General features: G+C 50.1%; 2 protein-coding genes across 2 annotated transcripts; both read right to left on the bottom strand.

Annotated features, from left to right (window-relative positions):
• Nucleotides 1-8,249: 8,249 nt before the first annotated feature.
• Nucleotides 8,250-9,177, bottom strand: LOC109941191 (uncharacterized). The gene has a single exon (XM_035961062.1). The coding sequence runs from the start codon at nt 8,790-8,792 to the stop codon at nt 8,250-8,252; it is 543 nt and encodes a 180-aa protein (XP_035816955.1). The 5' UTR covers nt 8,793-9,177.
• A 5,406-nt stretch (nt 9,178-14,583) lies between these two features.
• Nucleotides 14,584-15,613, bottom strand: LOC100274876 (uncharacterized). Its single transcript, NM_001367376.1, has one exon. The coding sequence runs from the start codon at nt 15,340-15,342 to the stop codon at nt 14,800-14,802; it is 543 nt and encodes a 180-aa protein (NP_001354305.1). The 5' UTR covers nt 15,343-15,613; the 3' UTR covers nt 14,584-14,799.
• Between the last annotated feature and the right edge of the window lie 381 nt (nt 15,614-15,994).

Below are 15,994 nucleotides of genomic sequence, written 5' to 3'. Positions count from 1 at the left end.
GGTCGAGCCCAGAACCGATCCGGATCTGCTTGGAGGTGTCGCCACTGGGGTCGAGAGGGACGGCCTTAACCGTCTCCGCTGGCTCGAAGTTGCCGGCATGACGCTTCACGTCTGGCACCTCTTTGGAGAGGTTCTCCAGGTCGGCGATGAGGGCCTCGGACTCGGCGAGGGCCTCGGCGTACTCCACGCACTCCACGACGCATTCGAACGCGTGTTTGTACGTGGGGCCAACAGTGATGACCCCGTTGGGGCCCGGCATCTTGAGCTTCAGGTAGGTGTAGTTGGGGACGGCCATGAACTTCGCGTAGCATGGCCTCCCTAGTACCGCGTGGTAGGTTCCTCGGAACCCGACCACCTCGAACGTCAAAGTCTCCCTTCGGAAGTTGGAGGGCGTTCCTAAGCAGACGGGAAGGTTGAGTCGTCCGAGGGGCTGGACGCGCTTCCCAGGAATGATCCCGTGGAAGGGCGCAGCGCCTGCTCGGACGGAGGACAGATCGACGCGCAGGAGCCTGAGGGTTTCGGCGTAGATGATGTTGAGGCAGCTGCCCCCGTCCATCAGGACCTTGGTGAGCCTGACGTCGCCGACGATGGGGTCGACGACGAGCGGGTATTTCCCCGGGCTCGGCACGTGGTCGGGGTGGTCAGCTTGGTCGAAGGTGATGGGCTTATCGGACCAGTCTAGGTAGACTGGCGCTGCCACCTTCACCGAGCAGACCTCCCGGCGCTCTTGCTTGCGATGCCGAGCCGAGGCATTCGCCGCATGCCCACCGTAGATCATGAAGCAGTCGCGGACCTCGGGGAACTCTCCTGCTTGGTGATCTTCCTTTTTGTCGTCGTCGCGGGCCCTGCCACCCTCTGCGGGTGGCCCGGCCCTGTGGAAGTGGCGCCGAAGCATGACGCACTCCTCAAGGGTGTGCTTGACGGGCCCCTGATGGTAGGGGCACGGCTCCTTGAGCATCTTGTCGAAAAGGTTAGCACCTCCGGGGGGCTTCCGAGGGTTCTTGTACTCGGCGGCGGCGACAAGGTCCGCGTCGGCGGCGTCGCGTTTCGCTTGCGACTTCTTCTTGCCTTTCTTCTTGGCGCCGCGCAGAGTAGACGCCTCGGGAGCCTCTTCCGATGGGCGGCCTTGGGGCTCCGATCCTCCTCACTGTCGTAGCATCCCCCACGCCTGGGGTGGTAGCCTCGGCGCACCCTTTCGTCGAGGTGGGCCTGACGGTCGCGACGATGGTGCTCGTTGCCGAGGTGGCCCGGGGCCGCAGGCGCGGTGTTGCGCGTGCGCCCGGTGTAAACCGAGGCTTCCCGCATGAATCGGGAAGTCGCGGCATGAGGTTCCGAGGGGTATCCCTGCCTTCGGGAGGCAGAGCTCTCGGCCCATCGGGTCGCAGCGCCTTCCAGGAGATTTTTGAGCTCTCCCTGGATTCGCCGACCCTCGGTGGTTGATGGCTCCGGCATCGCGCGGAGGAGCATCGCTGCGGCTGCCAGGTTCTGACCGACCCCGCTGGATGCGGGTGGCGGCCTGACCCTGACGTCGTTGGCGACGCGGTGCTGGAAACCCTGGGGCAGGTGACGTATTTCTCCGGCCGGGGGTTGGCCCGCCCATACCTGCCCGACGTCCCGGCGGATCGACTCAAGCGCTCCTGCTCCCTCGTCGAGCCTGGCCTGCGCCCCGCGGACTTGCTCGAGTTGTGGGTCGTGACCCCCCGCCGGAACGGGGACCACAGCTAGCTCCCGCGGGATGTCAGCGCGAGGCACCGGCCTAGGGAGATCACCGTCCTCCGGCATGCCGAGATGGTTGCCTTCGGAGGGATCCCCTAGCTCGACATGGAAACATTCGCGGCTTGGGCCGCAGTCCTCGTCGTCAAGGCTGCGGCTACCGTCGGAACAGTCGGAGAGGCAGTAGTCGCATGCGGTCATAAAGTCCCGTATGGCACTGGGGTTGCCAAATCCAGAGAAATCCCAACAGATGCTGGGATCGTCATCTTCCTCGGACCCAGAGGGCCCGTAGGTCGAGACGTCCGTCAACCGGTCCCAAGGCGACCGCATACGAAACCCCAGAGGGGTTGCACTCGCCTCAACGAGAGCGCCCGCCAAAGCGAGGTCGCTAGGCGGGTTGAGGCCGAGTCGAAATAACGTAGGATGGGAATCAGTCAGTACCTTTTGGTCGACGAGGAGCGACATAGTCACGTCGGGGACTGATTGCACCGTCGTCTTAGGTACGAGGGTGACACCCTGCAAGCCCTCCGCGAGCGCGCTGGCTTCGTCCACTTGCTCGGGCTTGGTGTGTCGCGGGGGGACGGCGCTCGCCTTCATCTCAAACGCGAGGCCGACGCCCGACGCGCCCCCCGTTGGGGCGCTGGGGACGTCGATTCGCTCGACAGCCGATGAATCGCGGCCTCCCGTTTGGCCTTGGTTGCCCCACCTCCTCCTCCGTTGGCGGGGGAGAGGACGGGGCGAGCTCAAATGCTGTTCTTCCACCACGCGGGGAAGATGTCGTCGATTCCGCCGCCGGCGGGCGGGTTGTCGGCCGCCATTGTCGTTGTCGCGTGGCGGTGGAAGGAGTATCATGTCGTAGCTGCCGTCGAAGGACATGAACTCAAGACTCCCGAAACGGAGCACCGTCCCGGGCCGGAGAGGTTGCTGGAGACTGCCCATCTAGAGCTTGACGGGAAGCTGTTCGTCAGCACGCAGCAGGCCCCTACCTGGCGCGCCAACTGTCGGCGTCTCGAGACCGGGGGGTCCCTAAGCCGACGAGTGAGTGTGCCGCGTGCCCCAGCCCAGATGGGTCGAGCGCGTGGGCGAGCGCGAAGGGGGGAAGCGAGGTGGCCGGAGACGGGCGTGAGAGAGGTGGAAATCCCGCGGCCTTCGTGTTCGTCCCGCGCCCAGGTCGGGTGTGCTTGCAGTAGGGGGTTACAAGCGTCCACGCGGGTGAGGGAAGCGAGCGGCCCCAAGAGAGCGCCTGTCCCGTCCTCGTCCCCGCGCGGCCAACCTTCTCTAAGAAGGCCCTGGTCCTTCCTTTTATAGGCGTAAGGAGAGGATCCAGGTGTACAATGGGGGTGTAGCAGAGTGCTACGTGTCTAGCGAGGGAGAGCTAGCGCCCTAAGTACATGCCGATGTGGCAGCCGGAGAGATCTTGGCACCCAGTCGGTGTGATGTCGTGGCCGTCGGAGGAGCAGCGGAGCCTGGCGGAGGGACAGCTGTCGGAGCGGTCGAGTCCTTGCTGACGTCCTCCTGCTTCCGTAAGAGAGCTGAGAGCCGCCGTCGTCACAGGGCACGTGGGGCGCCATCATTGCCTATCTGGCGGAGCTAGCCAGATGGGACACCGGTCTTGTTCTTTGCGGCCCGAGTCGGCTCGGGGTAGGGTGATGATGGCGCTTCCTGTTGACGTGGCGGGCCCGCGCCCGAGGTCGGGCGACGTGGGGGCTCCTCAGAAGCCGGGGTTGAGTCTGTCTTCCGTGGCCGAGGCCGAGCCCGAGCCCCTGGGTCGGGCGAGGCGGAGGTCATTCGGCAGAGGCCGGGGCGGAGTCCGAGCCCTGGGGTCGGGCGAAGCGGAGTTTGTCGTCTTCTGGGGCTGAGCCTGAGTCCGAGCCCTGGGTCGGGCGGAGCGGAGTTCGTCGTCTTCCGGGGCTTAGCCCGAGTCCGAGCCCTGGGTCGGGCGGAGCGGAGTTCGCCGTCTTCTGGGGCTGAGCCCGAGTCCGAGCCCTGGGTCGGGCGGAGCGGAGTTCGTCGTCTTCTGGGGCTGAGCCCGAGTCCGAGCCCTGGGTCGGGCGGAGTGGAGTTCGTCGTCTTCCGGGGCTTAGCCCGAGTCCGAGCCCTGGGTCGGGCGGAGCGGAGTTCGCCGTCTTCCGGGGCTTAGCCCGAGTCCGAGCCCTGGGTCGGGCGGAGCGGAGTTCGCCGTCTTCTGGGGCTGAGCCCGAGTCCGAGCCCTGGGTCGGGCGGAGCGGAGTTCGCCGTCTTCCGGGGCTTAGCCCGAGTCCGAGCCCTGGGTCGGGCGGAGCGGAGTTCGCCGTCTTCTGGGGCTGAGCCCGAGTCCGAGCCCTGGGTCGGGCGGAGCGGAGTTCGCCGTCTTCCGGGGCTTAGCCCGAGTCCGAGCCCTGGGTCGGGCGGAGCGGAGTTCGCCGTCTTCCGGGGCTTAGCCCGAGTCCGAGCCCTGGGTCGGGCGGAGCGGAGTTTCCTATGGCGCCTTTGGCAAGGCCTGACGGCCTGTCAGTCTCACTCTGTCAAGTGGCACTGCAGTCGGAGTGGCGCAGGCGGCGCTGTCCTTCTGTCAGACCGGTCAGTGGAGCGGCGAAGTGACGACGGTCACTTCGGCTCTGCCGGGGGGCGCGCGTCAGGATAAAGGTGTCAGGCTACCTTTGCGTTAAATGCTCCTGCGACTCGGTCGGTCGGCGCGGCGATTTAGTCAGGGTTGCTTCTTAGCGAAGGCAAGGCCTCGGGCGAGCCGGAGATGTGTCCGCCGTTAAAAGGGGGGCCTCGGGCGAGACAGAAACCCCTCGGGGTCGGCTGCCCTTGCCCGAGGCTAGGCTCGGGCGAGGCGTGATCGAGTCGCTCGTATGGACTGATCCCTGACTTAATCGCACCCATCAGGCCTCTGCAGCTTTATGCTGATGGGGGTTACCAGCTGAGAATTAGGCGTCTTGAGGGTACCCCTAATTATGGTCCCCGACAATTTTATATGCTAAGGTTGATGAATTAAATGCTTGCAAACCCTCTACATCTACTGTTAGTCATGTCTCTATTTGCACTAGATATAGAGATGTTAATGTTGATGCTATCCATGATCACATTGCTATGATTAAACAACAAAATGATCATATAGCAAAATTAGATGCTAAAATTGCCGAGCATGAATTAGAGAATGAAAAATTTAAATTTGCTCGTAGTATGTTTTATAGTGGGAGACGCCCTAGCATTAAGGATGGCATTGGCTTCCAACAGTGAGGCAATGTCAAACTCAATGCCCCTAAAAGATTGTCTAATTTTGTTAAGGGCAAGGCTCCCATGCCTCAGGATAACAAGGGCTATATTCTATATCCTGATGGTTATCTTGAGGATAAGATTAGGAGAATTCATGCTAAGAAGACTCATTATGTTTCTCACCATGCTTTTATTTATAATAATGAGGCTTCTAGCTCTAGGTGTTCTACCCATGTTAAAATGCCTAAAAATAAATCTCCTATTGCATCAAATGATCATAACATTTCATTTAAGACTTTTGATGCTTCTTATGTTTTAACTAACAAATCAGGCAAAGTAGTTGCCAAATATGTTGGGGGCAAACACAAGGGCTCCAAGACTTGTGTTTGGGTACCCAGGGTGCTTGTTTCTAATGTCAAAGGACCCCAGACCGTTTGGGTACCTAAGAACAAGGCCTAAACTTGTTTTGTAGGTTTATGCATTCGGGGGCTCAAGTTGGATCATTGATAGTGGGTGCACAAACCACATGACTGGGGAGAAAAGGATGTTCTCCTCCTATGAGAAAAATCATGATCCCCAAAGAGCTATCACATTCGGGGATGGAAATCAAGGTTTGGTCAAAAGACTTGGTAAAATTGCTATATCACCTGACCATTCTATTTCCAATGTTTTTCTTGTAGATTCATTAGATTACAACTTGCTTTCAGTTTCACAACTATGCAAAATGGGCTACAATTGTCTTTTTACGGATATAGGTGTCGGGGACCATAATTAGGGGTACCCTCAAGACGCCTAATTCTCAGCTGGTAACCCCCATCAGCATAAAGCTGCAGAGGCCTGATGGGTGCGATTAAGTCAGGGATCAGTCCATACGAGCGACTCGATCACGCCTCGCCCGAGCCTAGCCTCGGGCAAGGGCAGCCGACCTCGAGGGGTTTCCGTCTCGCCCGAGGCCCCCCTTTTAACGGCGGACACATCTCCGGCTCGCCCGAGGCCTTGCCTTCGCTAAGAAGCAACCCTGACTAAATCGCCGCGCCGACCGACCGAGTCGCAGGAGCATTTAACGCAAAGGTAGCCTGACACCTTTATCCTGACGCGCGCCCCCCGGCAGAGCCGAAGTGACCGCCGTCACTTCGTTGCTCCACTGACCGGTCTGACAGAAGGACAGCGCCGCCTGCGCCACTCCGACTGCAGTGCCACTTGACAGAGTGAGACTGACAGGCCGTCAGGTGTGGCAGAACCTCCAAGTTATTGGGCCCACATGCACTTGTCCTTGTCCCAAAGACCTCAGACGGCTATGCATGTGCACCAGATAACTTAACAGGATCTGTCCGATTGCCCCAAGGACATCGGATAAACCACTTACAACCAGAACCACGGGATTAAGTAACACAAATCACACACACCAATATTGTTGCAGCGGAAATCTTACTACCAAATTTTACAGGTTACAAAAATTTTACTTTAGTTTATCGGAGTGATTACAAAAGTATAAGTTTGAAATATATATGCTAGCTCAAGGGATCATCCTCAATAAGAAGTATAGAAGGGTTACTTAGACTTATAAGAAGGCCGAGCCCACCGGCACTTAACACCATCAACAACATCACAAAGTTAGAACCTGAAAAACAACAGGGAATAAAACCCTGAGTATGGAATTACTCAGCAAGTCTTACCCGACTAAAGAAAAGACTCTCAAGGGTATGCTGGCTTAAGGGAGTCAAGGTAAGGCTTTTCAATAATCAAAGACTCTGTTTTGCAGAAATGCTTACTAAAGTGCATCCTTAGAAATCCAGTTTTATTTGTCAAGTTAAGTAGAATTACCTATGACTAGAGTTCTTTCTACCCTAGTTCAATCACTGGTCCTGCACTAGCCAATTTCTTAACAAAAAACCATCATCTTTAGTGGAATGCTACGTGTAAGTCAGTGGCCAAGTCTCCATAACCGCGGAGGTACGGCGATCCGAATCGATTATACTCAGCTGAGGATCTCCAATCACACGACATATGTAGCACTTAACCCTTGCATATGTCAACCCACCACCGGGGTTCTTAAGACCAGATCAGGTTCACGCAAACCGAGAGCACAGATACACCACCGTCCAGCCTCTTGCCACGGAGGGTACACGCTACTCTCGCCACCGCTCCACGCCCATTTCGTGTTATCTTATTCTGGCCTTAGTCTGCCCGAGGCAAGGCTTACCCATGACGAGGCATGTGACCAGTTAAAGGGTCCTCGGTCAGCAGGCCTACATCGACAAGGTCCTTAATCGACTCAGACGGAGACACTACACCGAGACTCCTTTCTCGTGCAAGTCACCCGCCCGGTCTCAGCTTAATCATTTCAACCCAAAAACTTGGTACCTGGCAGAGGTACATCTTTTCCGATGTTGAATCCATCACGGCCGTGATGGATCCACCATCAAGTTTTATTTTTGAAAACAACCCTCCCACTTTGCCAAACATCTTTTGTAAAACAAATCCTTTTGTTTTTCTAAAGCAATACTAAGCATAGTAAAACTTTTTTGTAAAAACAGGGTGTCAAGGAAGGTAATCAAATTCAAGGAAGGTAATGCAGGAATTGTTTTATCAAGTAACTCCTATCACCTAATGCAGCAAGCAAGTGAGAAAGATTTTAAAAACATCAAGGGAGGTGGCAAATGCACCGGTACTTGCCTGAGTAACACTAGGTTAGTGTTGTTAGACGACGTTCGCCTGACGAGCAGCCTTTGTCTTGGTACTTGATCGGGTTATCCATCTGCATCATCCTGCGGGTTAGCCCGCGCTTGGGGTCGACTTGGCTTGTCTTCCGCATCACACGATTATTTATCGTCCTAAATGAAATGCATTATGCATATGAATGCATATAAAGAACAATAACACTAGATATTACGATGCTACGCAAAAGAGAAATAACCTATTTAATGACGAGACATTACATACACTAGTTATCGATATATTGTTACTTACGACAATCATGTTCTTACAACCTAGCTAAACATTCGAGGTAGCAATCAACATCCATTCCCAGCATGAGATCGACCAACACATAAATTATCAGACCTAGTCTAGAGAACACACTAAACGACTTATAACTTTTAACTTCACAATTTTTGGACATCTAATACTTATAAAATTTGATAGAAGAACTTTTATTAACTTTCTAAACTAATTTACCGGTTAACCCGTGTATTATATATATATATCTACCAATATACTTATCGCACAACCCTAAAATTCAACTTAATCTCTACATCGAGTAATAAACAAGAGAATCATCGCAATCAATTCTTCTATTTAATCCTATCATTTATTTAGTTGATGGGAATAATAAATCAACTTACCATAATTAACTCGAGCTGAAGTTGCAAGGTCAACGACGATCCTACGGACGAGGACTCGGATTTGAAGGGCGATGAGACAAAATTATTGGAACGCTGGAGTCTTGGATGTGGTTGTTGTCGAGATAATTGACGACTGGTTCGAGCTTTTTGTCGGGCATTTGGTGAACACCATGCTGTTGGCTCCGTCTTCACCCGACTCTTGGGATTTTTTGACGACGCACGGAATGACGACGGAATCGAGAACGTCAAGGAGCCAGTGGGCGAGTAGCACGCTGACGAATCCAATATAGAGCTTTGGATACGGTCAAGGGCGCGGGTGTTGCAGCTAAGACATCCCGACGATGACACTACGGACGGTGAAGATAGGGTGATAGTGTGAAACGGTGTTCGTGAGGACAACCACGCGTGGATGGTTGCGTGGAAGGAGAAGGGAGGCTGGGCACGGCGTGCTGGGAGATAAGCACCGCGCGCCCAAAAGATCAACAGAACGGCGGCAAGAAAATCAGAGCAGAGGGCGGCTGGATCTTTTTCCATCAGCGGTGGCGGCAGATTTTTTCTGAAGAACCCAGGGGCGGCGGCTGGCGTTGGGGACTGGAATTGGAGCAGAAGCCGACGGCGGGGTACCAGAGAGCAGTGAGCGCGCGCAGGAGGAGGGAGAAGACCTCGCAGTTAGCGCGCATCCGCGGCGAGCAGAAGGCCAAGCGCCGGCTATGGGAGCAGGGACGGCCAATCGCCGTTAGAACTCCACGGCTGGGAGGAAGCCGGCCAGCAGAGGAGAAACGCCGGCTGAAGAAAATCAGAGGATAGAGAGACGTGCGTGAGGGAGATAGAAAAATCAACGGCTGAAAAGATCAGAAAGCTAGACGCGATGTCATGGATAATAAAAAGGGGACTTAATTATTTTACACTGAAATCTTAGTCGTCGAGTTCTAATTAATTTGCTGGGAATAAAAATTATCCGAGTGGGTCGGGCTTACGAATTGGTGTTCGCGCGAGCGATGAATTTTAAATATTCACCGGACGCACCGATTCTTGGAACAGCTATGTTCCGAATATCACGAAAATTTATGAAGAGCCCGAATAAGTAGAAGTAAAAATGATGTCGCACGCCCGACAAACGGAACAAATGCGATATTAAAATCGCAATAAGCGAGGATGATTAAAATTTAAAATCCGTTTTATCCACTGATATTGCGTGCTTAAATCCGTACTCGTTGTCGAGCGGAATATAAACACCTGGGGTGTTACAGCCCTCCCCCCTTAAAAGAATCTCGTCCCGAGATTCGGAGCGAAAGACTTTTAGGAGTAGAGAAGCATGTATCCCACGTCCATATCAGCGGTAATCATAAGGCAGTTCCAAATAAAGGCAAGTGTCTCAGGATGTGGTTCCTCTAGTGGACATAATATCGCCTTAAGAAATGTCCACCAATAGAGACGTTGTCTGCCAGAGGAACACATAAGGTTCCATGTGTGCAGTTTGTTTTTTCAGATGACACTGTACTATCTGAGTCTGTCGAGCGAGCGGCAAATACGCGATTTTACCCAAACAGAATCAGATACACCATCTTGGGTAAAACACACAGAAAGAGGTTTACCAACAAATGGTCATAGTGAGTTCGTAGCACACGAGACAGATGTGGATGTCGAATACTGTCGCGGTTAACATGTGGCTAACCCAAAAATTCAAGTCCACGAAAGATGGTATAGATTCAAGAGAATCACCAGCGGAGGGATCTATAGATATGAACTTTACAACCAGTCCATTCTAGCAAGCACTAACCATGGCTCGACTTGATCACACATGCTGGAAAAGCACACGCGAGGCAATCGAGGCATGACTAGAGCGATGATTAGGTGGTTACTAGTCGAATTAACTTGGTTTTTGTAAGTACTTTCTCAGGATGGTTTGTGCCAAAGTGAGTTTAGATAACTCGACAAATCGATCTCTAAACTCAACCTTTGTTCATTGGGCAGTTACAAGTTAGTCAAAACCAACTTGTTGAACTACTTTTGACATTGAGCAAGTCCTCTCAGTACCATCGGTAAGCCAAGGGTTGAGAGTTCATATTTGCTAGCAGGAGATCATGCACTTGGGTAGAAATCCATTTAGTCTGGTTGTTCATCCGTTTCTTCATGCGAGAGGAACTGACTTGGTTAGGGAATACATGGATTAACTAAGGGAGCGAATGAACAAACCTCTGCATCTCAACAGCATGAAAAATCAATCTCTATTTTGAGAGATAATCAGTTGCCTTCTAACACTAAAAAGCTTCAAGGCTTTGCCTTTACACAAAGGATGCAAAGGGAACTTTTAGGTGCAGTCACTACCAAGATCAAAAGAAAAGAGACCACACAGGAAAGTGGTATGCCCTTTTGATCCAACAGAGATGATAGATGTTGCTTGGTCACCTCGACAAACAACACCGAAATTGTTTCAAGGAAGGAGTCAACGGAAGATCACACATCAGTGTAGTTCCACAATGGATCATGACCAGATACCTCGATACCAGCATCCGATGAGTGGCACAGTCCTGTGCGCGCATTCACAGGAGGCTCTCAGTTTCGTTGTGGCACCATAAGTCATTAATCATGACACCATCACCGAACCGACACCAATAATGAATCTCACGTAGCAAAAACAGATTGTGCTAAGATGACACATTGATGTAGTCTCATAATGGATTATGACTACTAACTGTGATACCAGTGCGTGCCAAGTAGCGCAACCATGTGTGTACATTCACCGGAGGCCCTCGGTTTCGTCACGGCACCATCAGTTTTAGTCATAACGCCATTACCAAACTCAACCAATGAGAAACCTTACGTGGCACAATTAGACTAAGCAAGGATGGCAATTTACAAAAATAGACTCCACTTGTAAGAATGGTTACAAGTAGAGAGCCAAATAGATCACGGCCCGATGAATGAACAAGACATGGCCATAACCTAACTTGGATGAAAGAAGTACGATGGGAGACTGTTAATTCAGCCCCAAACATATTTCTATGCCCATCGCAGAGATTACAAGGTCAAGGATTATTATCTGATTAGATACGGAGGGAAAACAATCATAGGATTAAGTTGGTATGCCTTTGATAGATATGAGGAAACCAAAGGCATCGAACTTAAGAAAATGATCGGACATGTCTTTCCTAGGCTAGGTTGATGAAACAACATTGCGATCTTCAAGAACAGGCAAACTGGAATAGAGACATCAGCTTGCACAAATGAACAAGGGAATGGTTTTAGAAGGAAACATGACTCGAGATTCTTATTTTAAGCTTAAGTACCCTTTTTGTCCAATGAAGAAATTATCTGAGCATTTATTTGTATAAGTTTGGGTCAAGGAGGGGTAACAGAAAAATCAACTTTGGGTCATGGTTCACCAACTAAGAACATGGCCTAGTTTTGGGTTTAGGCAAACAAGTCACTAACCTTCTATCGACACATCAAGCACAAGGGCAAACACATTTGCACTAATGGTCAAATTAAAACAACCGGAGAGCTATCTAAACATGTAGCTTGAAGACACCATATTATTTACAATCAATGGTTACTGGAATAAGGATGAGAGAAGCATTTTGGGTCTATAGGTGACAAACATGATGCAACAATCAGGATGCATGCTCGTCTTATTCGTCCTCACTGAGTTTTTGCCAACATAATGTGGCAATAACGTTCTATCTCGGTGGCATACTTTCTCTCACGGTATTTTTCTAGTCGTGAGCTACACATACGTTTTCGGGGTTAGTGTACCTGCAGAAAATTCCATTACAACCCATTTTCCCATGATGCAATTCACACATGACAGTTTATCACAGTTTATACTCCATATATTGCTATATGGAGGCCAGCTCATCATTAAGCGCCGAGCCACGCATAGGCGCCGTTGCCACACTTTAACCATAGGGCAACTCATTATGGTAACTTACCTTCTTACCTGAGTGTAGGTGCGTCGTTACAGGTACATTACAATTCTCAGTATTCCCATGTCTGTATACCCATACATCTATGGGGTACTGAATTCCCGGAAAAGTAATTACTCCACATCGCAGTCTTCATATATACATATGTAAAACATGTATATAATCGGACGCCACTTTTAAACACTCCCCTAGACCGACGGTTGTTCGGTCATGCTCTCACAACTCACCTTACTTGAGCGTCGATCCATTCAAAACTGAATGGCCTCAAAAATAACAATACACATGTATGCAATACCCACCCGGTTGTGGGTTATGGTTTTCAACTAAGCCACCTGATAGTCCTTAACTTAGGGCTTAATAGAGGATGTCGCTAGCATTATAGTTTTTTTTCAAAACTGTTTTTCAAAACCAAACAATGTGTTTAATTGAAAATAGGTTTTCTAAAACCAAAACTTTTGTTTTGAAAATACGTATGTGACCGTATAAACTTAATCCTGCTCCGATACCAGCTGTGACAGAACCTCCAAGTTATTGGGCCCACATGCACCTGTCCTTGTCCCAAAGACCTCAGACGGCTATGCATGTGCACCAGATAACTTAACAGGATCTGTCCGATTGCCCCAAGGACATCGGATAAACCACTTACAACCAGAACCACGGGATTAAGTAACACAAATCACACACACCAATATTGTTGCAGCGGAAATCTTACTACCAAATTTTACAGGTTACAAAAATTTTACTTTAGTTTATCGGAGTGATTACAAAAGTATAAGTTTGAAATATATATGCTAGCTCAAGGGATCATCCTCAATAAGAAGTATAGAAGGGTTACTTAGACTTATAAGAAGGCCGAGCCCACCGGCACTTAACACCATCAACAACATCACAAAGTTAGAACCTGAAAAACAACAGGGAATAAAACCCTGAGTATGGAATTACTCAGCAAGTCTTACCCGACTAAAGAAAAGACTCTCAAGGGTATGCTGGCTTAAGGGAGTCAAGGTAAGGCTTTTCAATAATCAAAGACTCTGTTTTGTAGAAATGCTTACTAAAGTGGATCCTTAGAAATCCAGTTTTATTTGTCAAGTTAAGTAGAATTACCTGTGACTAGAGTTCTTTCTACCCTAGTTCAATCACTGGTCCTGCACTAGCCAATTTCTTAACAAAAACTCATCATCTTTAGTGGAATGCTACGTGTAAGTCAGTGGCCAAGTCTCCATAACCGCGGAGGTACGGCGATCCGAATCGATTATACTCAGCTGAGGATCTCCAATCACACGACATATGTAGCACTTAACCCTTGCATATGTCAACCCACCACCGGGGTTCTTAAGACCAGATCAGGTTCACGCAAACCGAGAGCACAGATACACCACCGTCCAGCCTCTTGCCACGGAGGGTACACGCTACTCTCGCCACCGCTCCACGCCCATTTCGTGTTATCTTATTCTGGCCTTAGTCTGCCCGAGGCAAGGCTTACCCATGACGAGGCATGTGACCAGTTAAAGGGTCCTCGGTCAGCAGGCCTACATCGACAAGGTCCTTAATCGACTCAGACGGAGACACTACACCGAGACTCCTTTCTCGTGCAAGTCACCCGCCCGGTCTTAGCTTAATCATTTCAACCCAAAAACTTGGTACCTGGCAGAGGTACATCTTTTCCGATGTTGAATCCATCACGGCCGTGATGGATCCACCATCAAGTTTTATTTTTGAAAACAACCCTCCCACTTTGCCAAACAACTTTTGTAAAACAAATCCTTTTGTTTTTCTAAAGCAATACTAAGCATAGTAAAACCTTTTTGTAAAAACAGGGTGTCAAGGAAGGTAATCAAATTCAAGGAAGGTAATGCAGGAATTGTTTTATCAAGTAACTCCTATCACCTAATGCAGCAAGCAAGTGAGAAAGATTTTAAAAACATCAAGGGAGGTGGCAAATGCACCGGGGCTTGCCTGAGTAACACTAGGTTAGTGTTGTTAGACGATGTTCGCCTGACGAGCAGCCTTTGTCTTGGTACTTGATCGGGTTATCCATCTGCATCATCCTGCGGGTTAGCCCGCGCTTGGGGTCGACTTGGCTTGTCTTCCGCATCACACGATTATTTATCGTCCTAAATGAAATGCATTATGCATATGAATGCATATAAAGAACAATAACACTAGATATTACGATGCTACGCAAAAGAGAAATAACCTATTTAATGACGAGACATTACATACACTAGTTATCGATATATTGTTACTTACGACAATCATGTTCTTACAACATAGCTAAACATTCGAGGTAGCAATCAACATCCATTCCCAGCATGAGATCGACCAACACATAAATTATCAGAACTAGTCTAGAGAACACACTAAACGACTTATAACTTTTAACTTCACAATTTTTGGACATCTAATACTTATAAAATTTGATAGAAGAACTTTTATTAACTTTCTAAACTAATTTACCGGTTAACCCGTGTATTATATATATATATCTACCAATATACTTATCGCACAACCCTAAAATTCAACTTAATCTCTACATCGAGTAATAAACAAGAGAATCATCGCAATCAATTCTTCTATTTAATCCTATCATTTATTTAGTTGATGGGAATAATAAATCAACTTACCATAATTAACTCGAGCTGAAGTTGCAAGGTCAACGACGATCCTACGGACGAGGACTCGGATTTGAAGGGCGATGAGACAAAATTATTGGAACGGTGGAGTCTTGGATGTGGTTGTTGTCGAGATAATTGACGACCAGTTCGAGCTTTTTGTCGGGCACTTGGTGAACACCATGCTGTTGGCTCCGTCTTCACACGACTCTTGGGATTTCTTGACGACGCACGGAATGACGACGGAATCGAGAACGTCAAGGAGCCAGTGGGCGAGTAGCACGCTGACGAATCCAATATAGAGCTTTGGATACGGTCAAGGGCGCGGGTGTTGCAGCTAAGACATCCCGACGACGATACTACGGACGATGAAGATAGGGTGATAGTGTGAAACGGTGTTCGTGAGGACAACCACGTGTGGATGGTTGCGTGGAAGGAGAAGGGAGGCTGGGCACGGCGTGCTGGGAGATAAGCACCGCGCGCCCAAAAGATCAACAGAACGGCGGCAAGAAAATCAGAGCAGAGGGCGGCTGGATCTTTTTCCATTAGCGGTGGCGGCAGATTTTTTTTGAAGAACCCAGGGGCGGCGGCTGGCGTTGGGGACTGGAATTGGAGCAGAAGCCGACGGCGGGGTACCAGAGAGCAGTGAGCGCGCGCAGGAGGAGGGAGAAGACCTCGCAGTTAGCGCGCATCCGCGGCGAGCAGAAGGCCAAGCGCCGGCCATGGGAGCAGGGACGGCCAATCGCCGTTAGAACTCCACGGCTGGGAGGAAGCCGGCCAGCAGAGGAGAAACGCCGGCTGAAGAAAATCAGAGGATAGAGAGACGTGCGTGAGGGAGATAGAAAAATCAACGACTGAAAAGATCAGAAAGCTAGACGCGATGTCATGGATAACAAAAAGGGGACTTAATTATTTTACACTGAAATATTAGTCGTCGAGTTCTAATTAATTTGCTGGGAATAAAAATTATCCGAGTGGGTCGGGCTTCCGAATTGGTGTTCGCGCGAGCGATGAATTTTAAATATTCACCGGACGCACCGATTCTTGGAACAGCTATGTTCCGAATATCACGAAAATTTATGAAGAGCCCGAATAAGTAGAAGTAAAAATGATGTCGCACGCCCGACAAACGGAACAAATGCGATATTAAAATCGCAATAAGCGAGGATGATTAAAATTTAAAATCCGTTTTATCCAC

Source organism: Zea mays, chromosome 7 (assembly GCF_902167145.1).
Source record: "Zea mays cultivar B73 chromosome 7, Zm-B73-REFERENCE-NAM-5.0, whole genome shotgun sequence".
NCBI lineage: Eukaryota > Viridiplantae > Streptophyta > Magnoliopsida > Poales > Poaceae > Zea > Zea mays.
This window is presented reverse-complemented; position numbering and strand designations above follow the sequence as displayed.

Excerpts from the sequence above, each read along its gene's own strand:
- LOC109941191 (XM_035961062.1), bottom strand. The coding sequence starts at position 8,792 with ATGGAAAAAGATCCAGCCGCCCTCTGCTCTGATTTTCTTGCCGCCGTT.
- LOC100274876 (NM_001367376.1), bottom strand. The coding sequence starts at position 15,342 with ATGGAAAAAGATCCAGCCGCCCTCTGCTCTGATTTTCTTGCCGCCGTT.